Raw genomic sequence first — 15319 nt, forward strand, 5'->3', positions numbered from 1 at the left:
GATGGGTTAAGGGGTCCCCTGGGGTTGGGAGCTCTCAGGGTGGCAGATAACGTGTGAGAAGAAAAGCAATCCTTCAGAGCCATTAAAGAAAATAGTCCAAAGGTCAGCCAACTTGGGTCATCCGAAAGGGTTCAAAAGTCCCCCTGGGATGGGTTTAAAAAAAAAAAAAAGAAAAATTGTCGCTCAGACCGGGGAGCGTGTAGGTGAAAAGGGGTTGGGGTTGCTGCTGGTTCCAGGATCCCCCTGAGGAAGTGGGGGGTAGGTTTACTCACCCCCAGCCCCCCAACATCTCGCTCTCTAGACTGCCCTGCACCTCCGGGCTCGCCAGAACTTCCGGGACTTTATGGGAACGCCCCGCCGCACTGGGGAGGAATGGCTGGTGACGGTGCACGACACAGAGGCCCACGTGCCCGACGTCCACGAGGAGGTGCTAGGTGTCGTGCCCATCACCACCTTGGGCCCCCACCACTACTGCGTGATCCTCGACCCAGTCGGGACAGACGGAAAGAACCAGCTGGGACAAAAGCTTGTCGTCAAGGTAACCTCCTCTGCCTCACCCTGAGGCCTGCCCTGGACAACGAATGCCCTTGCGATTGGCAGAAGCCCTCTGACCCGTCTCCTGTCTCTCCTCCCAGCCTCCAGTACACCCAGCTGTCCATTCTAGAAACGCCATGGTTGCTAAGAGCTGGGTGGCATTTAGTTCTGTCTGCTGGAAATGCGGTTCCATAGAACTTTCCAGCAGCTTCCTATGTACCCTTCAGGCCACAAGTTACAGGCTCCCTCTTCCCTGGCCTTATCACCCCACACCTGAAGACCCTGAAGCTCTTTCTCATATGTTGCCCACCCTTCCGCCCTGACACCTGCACACAGCTTCCTTGGATTCAAAGAGACCAGACTCTAAAACAATAACAAAAATACTCTCAGTTTACCAGCTCCCTCCCCCAGCCCCCACCGCCTCCTCCCTCTGAACTGTGTGTGGGGATGCCAGGGTGCCAGGGGCCAGCAAACTCTCTCCATAAAGGCCAGACACTAGACATTTTAGGCTTTGTGGGTCACAAGGCTTCCGTTGTGGTGTGAAAGCAGCAGGGACGACACAAGGAAGAATAAATGTGGCGTGTTCTGTGACACTTTATTGATGGAAACAGGAGGCAGCAAGAGTAGAAAAGAGCCCAAATGTCTATCAGCTGATGACTGGGTGAATGAAATGTGCTGTGTCCATACAAGAGAATATTATCCAGCCACAAGAAGGAATGAAGTGCCAATGCCTGTTACGGCACGGATGAAACTTGAAAACATGCCGGGTGAAAGAAGCTGCAAAAGGCCACATTTTGCACGATTGCATTTGTATGTTATGTCCAGACGAGGCAAAGCCAAAGAGGCAGAAAACAGCTTAGTGGATGCCAGGGGCTGGGGAAGAAGGGAGAACGGGGAGTGACTGGTAAAGGGTACAGGGCTTCTTTAGAGGTGGTGAAATGGTTTTGGAATTAGGTAGTGGTGATGGCCGCACAACTTGTGAATATACTAGAACCATTGGACTGTGTATTTTAAAAAGGGTGAATCTCGTGGTATGTGAGTTATACTTCAGAAAATATATACACACACAGGCTGAGTTGGCTCAAAGGCCAGAGTTTGCCAATCTCTGGGCTGCCCTTTCCCAAGAAAACCAACCATGGGACAAATGAGGAGGGCTGAGAGGTTGATTCTTAACTGTTGAACATGTGGGCATCCAGCTCTGGGCTGGCAGCCTGGGTGAGCCCTGTTGGCATCTTCCTAGAGCCACACCGGGTAGATGGTTCTCTGCTGGATTGTATCCCCTGCTGAGTGTGCGTGGAGCGGGCTGGGTGGTGGAGAGAGTCTGCTGGGCCAGATGGGGCTGGGGGAGGCGCCTGCGACCCTGGGTGACAGCTGCCCCTAACCCCTCACCTCCCACCAGGGAGAGAAGTCTTTCTTCCTTCAGCCCGGGGAGAGGCTGGAACAAGGCATCCAGGACGTGTACGTGCTGTCGGAGCAGCAAGGCCTGTTGCTGCGGGCCCTGCAGCCCCTGAAGGAGGGGGAGATCTCGCGCCAGGCCGGGGACCGCTGGCTCATCCGCGGGCCCCTGGAGTACGTGCCGTCCGCCACGGTGGAGGTGGTGGAGGAGCGTCAGGCCATCCCTCTGGACGAGAACGAGGGCATCTACGTGCGGGACGTCAAGACTGGGAAGGTAAGGGGCTGGGGAGGGGCCGCCCTGGCTTCCCCAGGGGTGGGGAGCAGGGGATGCTGACGGGGAGGGGTACGTGGGAGAGGTGACAGTGCTGTCTGGGCAGGCTGGCAGGTTTGGGGGTGTTCCTCACAGTAGACACACACCCTTTGTTTGTCTTATCTTAACGTCAAATCTTAAACCCCAACTGAAAAGATGCCCTTGGCTTTAGATGGGAAACTGTCCTCACTACAGATCTGGGCCTGGGCCTTAAAGTCTGGGCTGTCACCTGGGAATAATCAGAAGCTACCTCTTCCTCCCCGTGTCAGTCTCCCGGTGGAGTCCTTCCTTCCTGCCACCTCAGCTAAAACCCAACTCTGGGGCAGCTCAGGTCTCATCTCTGACCTCTTTCTCTAAGACTCTAGAAGTATGGCTCAGAACCTGGGGGTGTTAGTGTATGCCGGCCTAGGACGGATGCCCTCCAAGCTGCCCCTAGAAGGAAAATTCCGGAAGAAATAATGAGCACTTACTATGTGTCGAGTGCTGTTCTCAGCCCTAGACCCACAGTGTCATTTATTCCTCAAGCAAGCGAGGTGGCCTCTGTCGTGTCTATTTTCGAGATGAGGAAACTGAAGCTCAGAAAAGTAAAATAGCTTGCCCAGATGCCAGAGCTAGCAGGGGGCAAACCTGGGGTTTGAACCCCGGCTCGTTCTGGGAACCATGTTTAACTGCGATGGCCGTGCCAGCTCCCTGGACCAGTTTTCTGCAGGGACTGCTGGGTGGGGCTTTCTCCCTCTCACGCTCCCCAGCGACACCTGCCCTTGTCCTCCCCCTGAAGGTGCGCGCTGTGATTGGAAGCACCTACATGCTGACCCAGGATGAGGTCCTGTGGGAGAAGGAGCTGCCCCCGGGGGTGGAGGAGCTGCTCAACAAGGGGCATGACCCTCTGGCTGACCGGGGTGAGGTGGCCAAGACCCTTCAGCTCCCAGCTATCCGGGACAAGACCCGTGTGGTCAGTTACCGCGTCCCACACAACGCTGCGGTGCAGGTGTATGACTACAGGGAGAAGAGGGCTCGGTGAGGCCGCGGGGCTGGGAGAGGGGGAGAGGGGGCAGCTGCCAAGGTGGGAGAGGCTGTCCCAGGGGTCTGACCTCCAGCTCCCCCTGCAGCGTGGTCTTTGGGCCCGAGTTGGTGTCGCTGGGTCCCGAGGAGCAGTTCACGGTGCTGTCCCTCTCGGCTGGAAGGCCCAAACGTCCCCATGCCCGCCGCACACTCTGCCTGCTTCTCGGGCCCGATTTCTTCACAGACGTCATCACCATCGAAACGGCAGACCACGCCAGGCTGCAGCTGCAGCTTGCCTACAACTGGTACGGGCCGGGGAGGTTTGGGTGCAGCCCAGGGAACCCCATGTGAGGGAGCTTTGCCCGAAGGGGTGGGCTCATAGTGAGCTAGGGACGCCTGACCCTGTACCAGGGTCCAGAGGGAAGCCCAGGAGTGTCTGCAAAGCCCCGGGGGATGACGGAGCAGATGCTGCTCATCTCCCAGGACTGAGGCTCTGGAGAGGTGACAACAGGATGCTCCCCCCCACCCCCCAGCAGAACTCCCAGCATGCCTTCAGCCAGACACTTGCTAACTGCAAGGTTACAAAAAGAGCAGGTGGACGTGAAGCACGGGAGTTGGCCGTGTGGGTGGGGGGTGGCTGAGAGCACGTACACTGTAGCTGCAGGGCTGGGCATGGGACTGGGCGCTTTCCTCGGTTTCCCGATCTAGACCAAAAAGGCAACAACACTGCCTCCTTCACGGGGCTATTGGGAGTTTTGAGGCAATGAGGATGAGAACAGTGCCCAGTACATAGTCAGCGCTCAAATGTCACCCCTTATAACTAGGGGGGATCAGTCACATACAGAAATAATTCTTGAGTTATTTTTGACTATGACAAAGGCAGACACTGGGGTGTTGACATCCTCAGGCACCATCGCCTAATAGTTCTGAACACAGACCCCGGAGCCAGACTGTCTGGTTTCTCATTTTGACTTGCCACATACTGTGTGACTTTCAGCCAGTCACTTAACCTCTCTGGACCTCTAGTTCCTTTTCTGTAATGGCAATAATGTTCATCTCCACCTCATCTCCACCTCATAGGGTGGCTGTGAAAATTAAATGAGAACATGTATACTGTGGGCCTCAGCATATAGTAGGCCCTAATCCAACATTCCCTATTGCCAGAGACCCTCTCCCACTATGGGGGACCAGTGTTGAGGTCCTTCTTTCTTGGAGGAAAGCAGCTACCCCCTTCTGGGCCTCTTTGCTCACAGGCACTTTGAGGTCCGTGACCGCAAGGACCCCAATGAGACAGCCAAGCTCTTCTCAGTGCCTGATTTCGTGGGCGATGCCTGCAAGGCCATTGCGTCCCGGGTCCGGGGGGCCGTGGCCTCCGTCACCTTCGATGACTTCCACAAGAACTCGGCCCAGATCATCCGCACTGCCGTCTTCGGCTTTGCGGTTCCGGAAGCCAAGGAGCCCGATGGCACGGCCCTGCCCCAGCCCCGGGACCGGGCAGTCTTCCCCCAAAACGGGCTGGTGGTCAGCAGTGTGGACGTGCAGTCGGTGGAGCCCGTGGACCAGAGGACTCGGGACGCCCTGCAGCGCAGCGTCCAGCTGGCCATCGAGATCACCACCAACTCCCAGGAGGCCGCTGCCAAGTGAGTGAGGCCTGGGGGTCCAGGGACCACAATGCCTGCTATGGGCCAGCCTGACCTCTCTGGGGTCCCCATTATCCATCCCACCGTCATTGCCCACCTGCCCCTGTTCTTGCCCCCAATTATCCATTCTGTACCCACCATGCATGGGACACACTTAGCGTGAGCCATATGACTCCCCTGCTCCTGTGGCCTCCCGCCTCGCTCATGATAAAGCTTGTACTCCTTTCTGTGGCTTTCCGGGCACTCCGGGCTGCAGCCCCTGCCTCCCGTCCACCGTGCCTTCCGGCTTTCTCCCCCGGCTCCTCTAGAAGAGAACGTTCTTCCGTAGAACCATGCAAGGCAGGTTCCTCCTTCAGGCCTCAGCCCAAAGGTCACGCCTGGGAGGGTCCTTTGCTTTCTACCGGAACTGAAGCAAGGCCCTGCTTCACGCACTCATGCCATCGCAATACCCATTTTACTGCCTTAAATGTACTTATCACTGTCTGGAATCATCCTTGTTTACTTGGTCCCCCCACTAGCAGGTAAGTTCTGGGAAAGCAGTGGCCTCAATTGCTGGGCCTAGAACTGCGCCCAGCTCACGGAGGGCACCCCATTCCCTTGCTTTCATGTTGCATGCCTTCCATGGACTGGGGTCTGTCCCTGGGCACCTGATAGACCGGGGGTCCCTACCCTTGGCACTCCCATTCCAGCTGTGGCCGCAGGCCAGCCTCCCACCTGTCCCCTCTCCCATCCAGGCACGAGGCCCAGAGACTAGAACAGGAAGCCCGAGGTCGGCTCGAGAGGCAGAAGATCTTGGACCAGTCGGAAGCTGAAAAAGCTCGCAGGGAGCTCTTGGAGCTAGAGGCACTGAGGTGGGCTGAGAGCTGGAGCGGGAGAGGCCGGCAAGGGGCCGAGGCTCTTGGTGGGGAGGGCGTGTGAGAGCTGCCCTCGCCTGGGTGAAGGTGGGGAGGAGGACGGGGCTTTCCCCGGGGCTCTGCCTGACGCTGCCCCCTCCCCCAGCACGGCCGTGGAGAGCACCGGGACCGCCAAGGCCGAGGCCAAGTCGCGCGCAGAGGCAGCGCGGATCGAGGGAGAAGGCTCCGTGCTGCAAGCCAGGCTGAAAGCGGAGGCCTTGGCCATTAACACGGTGAGGGGGGAGCTGCCTGGGAAGGGGAGGGCCCGTACCAGGAAAGAGAACCTTAGGGGAGGGAGAGCGAGTTACCGAATGCCCACTTAGTACCAGGGGCTGCCCCGGGTGGATATTCTTCACTCTTGTGCATTAATAGGCATGAAAATCCATGAGAGATGTTAAATCCAGTTCACGGACAAGAAAACTGGGGTTCAGGGAAGGAGGTTCACTCCGCTAACCAGGGCAGGCATTGCTAAACCTCAGGTTGCTTACAGCGGGTACTTAAATTGAATTTACTCTGTGCCAAGAGCTGGAGAATGTCAAGAACACATTAAATAAGTATTATCTTATTTAATCTTCACAACAACCCTATGAGGTAGGCAACCAAAACTCGAGGTTAAATGACTTGCCCAAGGACACACAGCCAGTGAATGGATTGAATGTTGAGTAGCCTGGTTCCCGAGTCTTTGCTCTCCTCCACGTGCCGTGGGTATGAGCCGAGTCTGCTGGAAGAGGCAGGCAGACTCCACAAGTACAGTGATGGGTGGGGCTTGGTGGGTTGTTGATAAAGATGGCCCAAGGACTTCCTGAGGTGCAGACTTGAAAGATGGGTGTGAGTAAGCTCTGCAAAGAGCTAGAGAACTGTGCCTGAGTTTCTCGCACAGCTGGGAGGGGGGCAGGTCATTGGGCCCGCAACCTTGACCTGCCCGTGCACCCCTGGTGGGAAGCCCCCTTGCTCTCTGGCTTCCCTGACCCCCTGTCTCACAAAGTTCAGTTCCTCCCCCTCTCTTCCTCCGCTGCATACTGGGCCTGCAGTCCTTCCGTCCCCAACCTTGAAGTCCCTCAAGAAGCTTTCTCCAAGAATTCCGGCCCTCGGACCTTTCCCTTCTTTGAATTCTTCCTGGCCTGGAGCAGAGTCACATTCCTTGGCACTTAGCTTACACACTCTTGTCTTGTTTTCTATGCTCTTAACCATCTCCCCTGGTCAGCTTCAAGGGTCCAGAACAAGTCTGCTTTTCTATTTGGAGCTGTGGATAATGAGTCTGGACCCTTGAGAAAATTTCAAGTCTCCTCGTGTCCTGGTAGGCGGCCAAGTTGAGTGCTAGAGCCCTTTCCAGCCTTGGTGCCCTGTACCACCAGCTCCCCCCACCCCAGGCTGTCCTGACCATAGTCACTACAGTCCCTGGAGCTTGGTAAGAATCAAGTAGAGGCCCTAAGATAAAGCCCTATTCAAGTATTTTGTAATACTTGAAAGTCTTCTGCCTTTCATCAGTTCCTTGAATGCCTGCCTTGAAGTGAAGGATTATTGTGCCCATTTTATAAGTAAGCACTCGAACATCGGCCAGCTCCCTACCAGGCATTACATATATTTTACAAGCATGATCTTATTAAAGCCTGAAATCCCACTGAGGTAGGTACCATCTCCTTTTTACAGCTGAGGGACCCGAGTCTCAGATGAGGGGGGCTTCCATGGGTCACCAGCCAAAAGGTGGCCTGGCTAGGATTCACACCTGACTGACCGCAAGTTTGCATCTCCACCTTCCCGGCCCCAGTTCCCTCTAACCTTGCTGGTTAGAGTGACTTGCTGGGCAGTTCGCAAGGGCCATATGCTCCAAAGAATGCTGTCCTTGTGTTTTGTTTTTGTTTTTCCCTTCCAGAAAGCCGAGCTTGAGCGGGTGCAAAAAGTGAGAGAGACGGAACTGGCCTATGCCCGAGCCCAGCTGGAACTGGAGGTGAGCAGGGCTCAGCAGCTGGCTGAGGTGGAGGTGAAGAAGTTCAAGCAGATGACGGAGGCCCTGGGTCCCAGCACCATCAGGGACATGGCTGTGGCTGGGCCGGAGATGCAGGTGAGCGGAGAGGACAGCAGGAGGGGGATACCTGTGTTTGTTTTGGGGCCAGACCAGAACCAAGAAGGCAGAGCGAGGGAGGCAAACACATCTAGAAAGACGTCGGGGCACGGGGGTGAGGGCAGGTGGTGGCCAAATGCCCTGTATCACATACCATGATCCTGTTATCATTTAGCACGGTATCGTGCTCAGGTACCACACTGTGTGCCAGTAGTAGACTCAGCCAGGAGCTACACTTGGGGTGGTGGAGTAGGGGTAGGCAGTGAACAGATGGGACAATGTCAGTCTGTGATAAGTGCTTTGAAGGAAGTCAAGCAGGGTGATAAGGTGATGCGGTGACACTTCTGATTAGTTGGTCTAAGTAAGGTCACCATTCTAAAGAGGGAATACCTGCACCTTATGTGGAGTTGAGAAGAGCTTTCACCAGAGGGTCCAAGTACAAAGACACAAAGAGAAGAACTTGGTGCATCTGAGGAGCAGAAAGGACTTATGGCTGCAACCTAGTGAGCAAACGGGTGAAAGAGCAAACGGGTGAAATGGGGAACTGTTAAAGAGGTGGTCAGGGCCGGATCTCTCAGGCCCTGTAGGCCACAAAGAGAATGAGACCCTCAGGCTTCCCAGAGTTACCACCAACTGATCCTTTGTGGATGGGTTGGGAGACAGCCCCCAGGCTAGGCAAAAGCGGATGGTAGCCTGCCTTAGAGGGGAGTGGCCAAAGAGGTAAGAGAAGCAACCAGTTTTTGACTCCTTCTTTTTGCCACCTTCCTCCTTCTCCATCCAGGTCAAACTGCTCCAGGGCTTGGGTCTGAAATCGACCCTCATCACCGATGGCTCCACTCCGATCAACCTCTTCAACACAGCCTTGGGTCTGCTGGGGATGGGTTCTGAGGTTCAGCCCCTAGTCAAAAAGATGGACGGGGTGTCTGTTCCCCAAGAAGGCTTGCTTTTGCAGTCCCCTCCTGCCCCTCCAGCTCCCCGGAGCAGCAGCTGTACCAGGCCTTAGCTCTGTCCTGTGCTAACAAATAAAACTGACTTTTCTGGGCATTTAAACCTATTTTGTTTCCTTAATGCTTAGTGGTTGGGGGTGAGGTGATGGGGAGACCCCTGAAATTCTGACATAGCCACTAGGGACCACTGCTCTGTAAAGAAGAGAGGAAACAGGCAGGGAGAAGGCTAACTCAAAGTCACTCTGATTGGCACATGACCCCAAAGCCTCACCCACCCGTCCATTCGGTAGTCAGCTTTCCAGGACCCTGCCCCCGGATGAGGAAGTTGGTGCCACAGGCAGGAGGATGGGTCCTGCATCAGCAACATCTATTCTTCCTGCTCCTTCCTCCTGAGTCCATCCCGGCCTCCGGGGAGGCTCCTCTGGCGCCCTCTGCTGGGCACGCCGCGCACTTGCCGGCTCTGCGCCCCGCGCCTGCGCACTTGCCGCCTCTCGGGCAGGGATGCGACCACAGAAAGGGTGGTGGTCTTGGGGTAGTAAGAACTCGTACCTCCTTGGGCTCTTCAGAAACCTGGACGGAGGTTGATCCCTTCCCACACTCCCCCATAATCAGTAAGGGTCCCTTGTTTTGTTGTTTTGGTGGGGGGAGGATCCAGGCGTGATCCGTCTGGGCGCCCGAGTAGAGGCTGCCAGGTGAAGCCGCGCCGTGGGTCAAGGCGGGTGCCAGACCCTCCCGGCCTCGTCGGTGGAGGTAAAGGTCCCGGAGGTGGAGGGAGATGCTTGGCCTTGCTGTGTGAAACGGCTCGGCAATTTCCGTACGAGTAAGCCGGGATGGTGCCGAGGTAGGATGTGTTCTTTTCAGGCTCCCTCTTCTTTCCCCACTGGGACGTGAAGCTGCGGGGCTTTTCCTCTAAGTTGAGTTGCAGTTGTGTGGCCAGCCGCTCTGCTCTTGTGTAAGTTTGTTATACGATGCAGGTCCTCAGTCCTCCTGGTGCTGTTTATGGAACGGGCAAGGGGGTCACCATCCCTACCCCCCCCCCAGCCCCCAAGGCTTGCCTACACCTTCTTTTAGGAGGGATAACTAATTTAAAGCTCTTCATCTGGCAGCCCGCACATATTAAATGCGAAACAAGAGTTAGCATTATTACAAAGGGCATCCAGCAGAAGCAGGCAAGATTGGACGTGGTTTGTTCCTGCCCGTCTCAGCCACCTGCTCCCACGGCTCTCCCTTGACCTCGTCGTTGCTAATCACCACGCCGCCTCTGAAACCTGCTGCGACCCCCTCGCCTTGGCAGCAACCCCTTCTCAGCCTAAAGCCTCAGTGCAGCTGACCCCACTTGCTGAACATCGCCAACCTCCACTCACCTCTTTGCATTTTAAGCTTTGTACAGCTTAGCTTTTGTGGTCTGAATGTGTCATTACTCACTCAAAACCTCCCTTAAGGCCTCACCCCTTCTCTGCAACTACCACTCCCCAAGATAGTGGGAGGAGCCCCTCTCTGTGCCCGCACCCGACCAGCTGCATGTTGCTGGAGGAGAAACCCCCCATGTTGCTGCCAGACTTCATTTTAAACTCAGCGCAGATTTCCAGGGATTCCTAATGGCACTCTGCCTTCATGGCTCTAACTTGTGGGAGATCCCCTTCAAACAAGTGTTCACCCCTCCTCTCTTCTCAGCCTCCTACACCACTACCCCTGCTGGGGTTCCCTCACCTCACTGAGATAATAGAAGCAAATTGGGCCACAAGATGATGCCCCTGTTCCCAGCAGCACATCTCACTCCCTGTGGGCTTCTGGCCCAGCCCCTCCCCAGGGGATGCCGGACCACCCTCCAGGGGGCTGCTCTCTCCCAGCTGTCACCTTTCTTTCTGCACCATCAGTTTCTTCCCCTTGCCTGGGTTGCCGCTGCCAGTCAGTAGAGGATGAACGTGCTCTACTCACTCCCATTTTAAACAAACTCTCCCTTAAACCAGCCACCCCCTCCTCTCTTTTTAAATTTTCATTTATAGTTTTTTATTGTGATAAGATATACCTAAAATAAAAAGAATTTTAATCCCTTTTAAGTATTTTAAATAATTTTAACCCTTTTGTGATGTTCAGTACATTAACGGTGTGGTATAACCTTCGCCACTATTTATTTCTAGAACATTTTCATCATTCCAAACAGAAACTCGTTCCCATTAAGCAATAACTCCCCACACCCCCCTTCATACTAGCCCCCTGGGAACCACCATTCTGCTTTCTGCCTCTCTGAATTTGTGTATTCTAAATATTTCATGCATGAGAAATCACACAATATTGATCCTTTTGTGTCTGGCTTATCCCTCTAAATATGATGCCAAATTTACCCATGTTACAGCATGTATTGGCACTTTATTTCTTTTTACCTCTCCTCTCCTTTTCTTTCACAGCCAAATTTTGAGTTCTCTGTGGTCTGTCTCCATTCCGCACTTCTCACTATTTCCTCATCATTCTCTCATTAGTTTTCATCTCCATTCATCTAATTATAGCTCTGTCTCCACCCCTTACTTCCAGGAAACTGCTCTTGTCAGCCACTAATGCCACCGCAGTTGCCTCATCCGGCAGTCAGGCTCTATCTGGTGCAGCTTCCCCCATCGGCTCGGCACAGCTGGCCATCCCTGGCTGCACACTGGGCTCCTCTGGTTCTCGTTCTACTTCACTGGCTGCTGCTCCTGTCTGTTTGGCTAGCATCACCTCCTCTGCTCAGGTCTTAAATGTGGGGTTTCTCTAAGACCCTGTCCTTTGTCTTTTCTCTCACCTGCCTGCATTCTTCTTGGGCAACCCGAGTGGATCTTGTGGCTTTAAATTGTCTCTATCCCCTGACTTCACAGTCCATGTCTCCAGACTCATTCCCAGTTGTTGACTCACTGTCTCCACATGGAGGTCTAATTGCTGTTAGGCTTGGTCATGTGACTTGCTTTGGCCAATGAAATGCAAGGGGGGAAGTGACACGTTATTTCTGGGCCAAAGCTTTAAGAACCAGTGTGTGGTTCAGCAGATGCCCCCTTCCCTTTTCTGTGGTGACCCTCAATGTTCCAAACAGAGGCTGCTCCATTGACCCAAGTCCCAGAGGGAAAATGAAATGGGCCAGAACTCAGCTGAGCAGCTGTAGACATGAAGCAGGAAATGAGAGAGAAATCTTTGCCATATTAAGCAATTGAGGTTTGGGGGTTATTTGTTACTGTAGCATAACACAGACTCTTCTGACTGCTGCAACTACCTCAGGATTGTGAGATCCAATAAGGTAATATAGGAAACTGCTCTTTAAATTGTATGTATAAAGATTGGCCCAGGACTGACTGTGTAGTGGGGGAGACAAGATCCACCGTCTGGAAAGGCAGTGGAGCTCCGGTTCACATCAGAGTCTGATTCTAAGTCTCGGTGGGGAAAAGCACTTGTTACCAAATTCACTCTTGAAAGTCTCTTAAATTGCCCATAAAGTACAGTGCAGTATGATCTCTGATTAAGTTTAATGAAGCCTGTTTTTCTCCTATCCTGGAACAAATGGCTTTTCTTTGAGTAACAGATTTGTACCTAATTTTTTAAGGACCCATTTTATAAGAAAAAGCTGCATTTTTAAACGGCAAGATCATATTCAGCTGGGTAAGATGCTGTTTACCAAACCTATTTCCTTTTTTTCCTAGGCTTACAACTATTCTATATTTCCCAGGCTCCTTTGCACTTTGATGGGGCCACGTGTCTGGGTTGTAGCCAAAGGAACGTGAAGGGAAGTAATGTGCTAGTTCCACGCCTTCCATAAAAACCTGCTGCACGCAATCCTCCATGCATGTCTCCTTCTCCGTGTGTGATACAAACAAGCAGGGCCATCTCACAAGCCATATGTTGAAAATACTGGGACCTTAAGAAGAGAGCACCTGAGTCCCAAGTCATTGCTTGCAGGGGAGCCACCTCCTAGTCAGGAGCCCCTGATTAGGATTCTACGTGGGTTCGAAATAAACTATGTTTGGGCGGCTACTTGTTCCAGGGGATGTCACAGCAGCTAGTGTTGACTGTAATGACTCAGACTATGAGAGCCAGGGGGAGACTCAGGGCCACCTGAGAGAACAGCAGGGTCACGGTGCCCACATCATGCCCTCTCTACGCTGTGAGCTGTCCAGTGGATGAGCAAATGGAATTTCTTGCATGGTGGTTATTCATTCCATCTGAAAGCACAGGTGAGTAGCGGGAAGTTCCATGGCAGGGATGATTCCACTCTACTCCCTCATGACCCCAGGACCCAAGTCAGCCCAGGCTTGGCCCAAACCCCTGCAAGTCACAGGACTGCTTGGTCCTGACCTGTAAATACAGGGTCTGTGCCTGGCAAGTCCCTCCAGGGATCAGTGCAGCCACTCTGGACATGAGGCTGCAGGGGCCAGGAGGAGGGGCTTAGAAGCCCTTCCTGGGGAGGGTCCTTAAGTGGAAGGAGCTCACACTCTCCTCCCCAATCGCCTCTCCTCTTTTAGATCACAAGAGCTGAGTTTACCTACATTAACCACTTCTGATGTCATTGGAAACAGAGCCAAGGGCTCCCTGCTCTGGGGCTTGAGCTCCTTCCTGTTCCAAGGGCCCACCTGGCTGCCAGGGAGCGCTGACTCACAAAGGATGAGGAGCTGCCAGGAGGGCACCTCTCCTCTGCCCTCCCAGGGAGCTGGCTGCCCCTTACCCTACTCCCACTGTGGGACTAGGAGGCCGGACAGGGGGATGCCCAAAGAGTTGGCAGGCAGCTCGTCTTTGCATATCAGTCTTTTTCTCAAGCACAAATCTGTCCCTGCCACTGTCCTGCTTAAAGCCCTTCCACGTGCATCCTACAAGTGCCCCCCGAAAGAGACCCAAGAGGATTTGCTGCAGCCTTGTGCAGCAAAGGCTGGCTAAATAAATAATGGAATACTATATAACCATCAGAAAGATTGCTGATACAAACTGCTGAGCATCATAAATTTAAGAGTGCAGGCTTTGGCGCCAGCCCAGCCAGGCTGGAATCCTCCCAGGACCACCATTTCCCAGCTATAAACCGAGCACCGCATCAGGACTGTCATATCATACAGCGTACAATTTAGAGGAGTTGTGCGATGAAATGAGCTAATGCCCACAGAAAGCACTTAGAGCCGTGAGAGCTTGCATCAGCAGCTGGACAGCAAAGATATAGAATGAATTTTTTAAAATGGAAATATACACATGTAGATGTAAATAGATGTAAAGAATTTACTTAGACAGATACACAAGGAATGAGTAGCAGTGGCTGCCTCTGGGGAGAGCTGAGAGCTTAAGGTAGAAAGAGACTTTCTTGCATCTTTTTGCAGTACTTTTGGCCATATGAATATTTCATTTTATTTATTTTATTATTATTTTAATTCCGTCAATGGCTCCACGTGGCCCTCAGGATAAAGTCCAACTGCCCTGCTGAGCTCCTTGGGCTGCCCCTCCTCATCCGCACTCCCCACCCCACCACTCAGTGCTGCACCCACATCAATCTACTTCAATTTCTAGTTGCCCAGGGTGATCTTTGGCCTCCTGCGTTTGCAAGCTCCTCCCTCAGCTGGGAATCCGCTTCTCTGCGCTAACCCTTAACCTCCCCAACCCCTTTCTATTTGGAATCCCCAACCCCATCACCAAAACCTGAGGGAGGTGCTATGGCACCTTCTCCCACCCCCACCCCACTCCCACCGAGCGCCTCCCTGGCTGTATTTTCACTGCTCCCCACCAACTGCGACCTCCAAGATGGCTGGGGAGCCAGCTGCTGGTTTGCCTCTGACCCCTCTTCCCTGGCACAGGAGTTAAGGCTTGATTCACCCGATACATTTCACCTCTTGGCCAGTTGGCTGAGCTGATCGGAGGATTAAATGAGTAACGTCTGCAAAGAACCCCCAGCACAGGGTCTGGCATGGGGTAGGCCTAGGATGGTTTCTCTGCCAGATGAAAGAGAAAGTGGAAATGGCAGGGAGAGCTGTGAGGGACAGATGCCAGGACAATCAATGCCTAGTATACAGTAAGTGCTCAAAAATGCTTTAGAAAGAACAGTGGTTCTCGTCATTGGGAGGAAGGGTTACTTGAGTCTGTTCAATTTTTGCAGATTCTTGGACCCAACCCTGGAGATTCTGAAGGGCCCAAGAAGCTGCTTTAAAAGCAAAACAAAACAAAACAAAAACCCACAAGTGGTCTAAGGACCAATCTGAGAAACCAACTGATCTATTTGTAAATTCTAAGCAGCTACTATGTGGCAGGTTAAAGTTTGTCTCCATTCTAGGGATTAAGAAGGGAACAAGAAAAGTCTGTGCCCTCATGGAGCTTAAAATCTAATAGGGGCAGATGATACCAAGTGTCTCAATAACTACAGAGAGCCAGTGACAGGGTCATAAAAACAATAAAGCAGGTAGGCAGGGGACTCAGTGTGAGCTTGGGGGCAGGAGGGCTTCCCTCTGACATCACCATGGAATAACAGGAAGGAGCCAGCCAGCAGCTGGGGGAGAGCACACAGACTGATCTTTTCCCCCACAGCTCCCCTCAACCCAGGCCCTGGT

General features: G+C 53.5%; 1 protein-coding gene across 2 annotated transcripts in view; it reads left to right on the forward strand.

Annotated features, from left to right (window-relative positions):
• Nucleotides 1-8886, forward strand: part of LOC119517088 (major vault protein) — a 57323-nt gene extending 48437 nt beyond the window's left edge. For both annotated transcript variants that reach the window (XM_037813585.1, XM_037813586.1), the window contains 9 exons: nt 302-538; nt 1934-2203; nt 3018-3256; nt 3349-3546; nt 4495-4881; nt 5616-5732; nt 5881-6007; nt 7648-7836; nt 8618-8886. In XM_037813585.1, the coding sequence (XP_037669513.1) occupies nt 302-538; nt 1934-2203; nt 3018-3256; nt 3349-3546; nt 4495-4881; nt 5616-5732; nt 5881-6007; nt 7648-7836; nt 8618-8839 (1986 nt within the window). In that variant the 3' untranslated portion in view covers nt 8840-8886. The remainder of the gene's footprint in view (nt 1-301; nt 539-1933; nt 2204-3017; nt 3257-3348; nt 3547-4494; nt 4882-5615; nt 5733-5880; nt 6008-7647; nt 7837-8617) is intronic.
• Nucleotides 8887-15319: the final 6433 nt, after the last annotated feature.

This window comes from Choloepus didactylus, chromosome 21 (genome assembly GCF_015220235.1).
Source record: "Choloepus didactylus isolate mChoDid1 chromosome 21, mChoDid1.pri, whole genome shotgun sequence".
NCBI classification, from domain to species: Eukaryota; Metazoa; Chordata; class Mammalia; order Pilosa; family Megalonychidae; genus Choloepus; species Choloepus didactylus.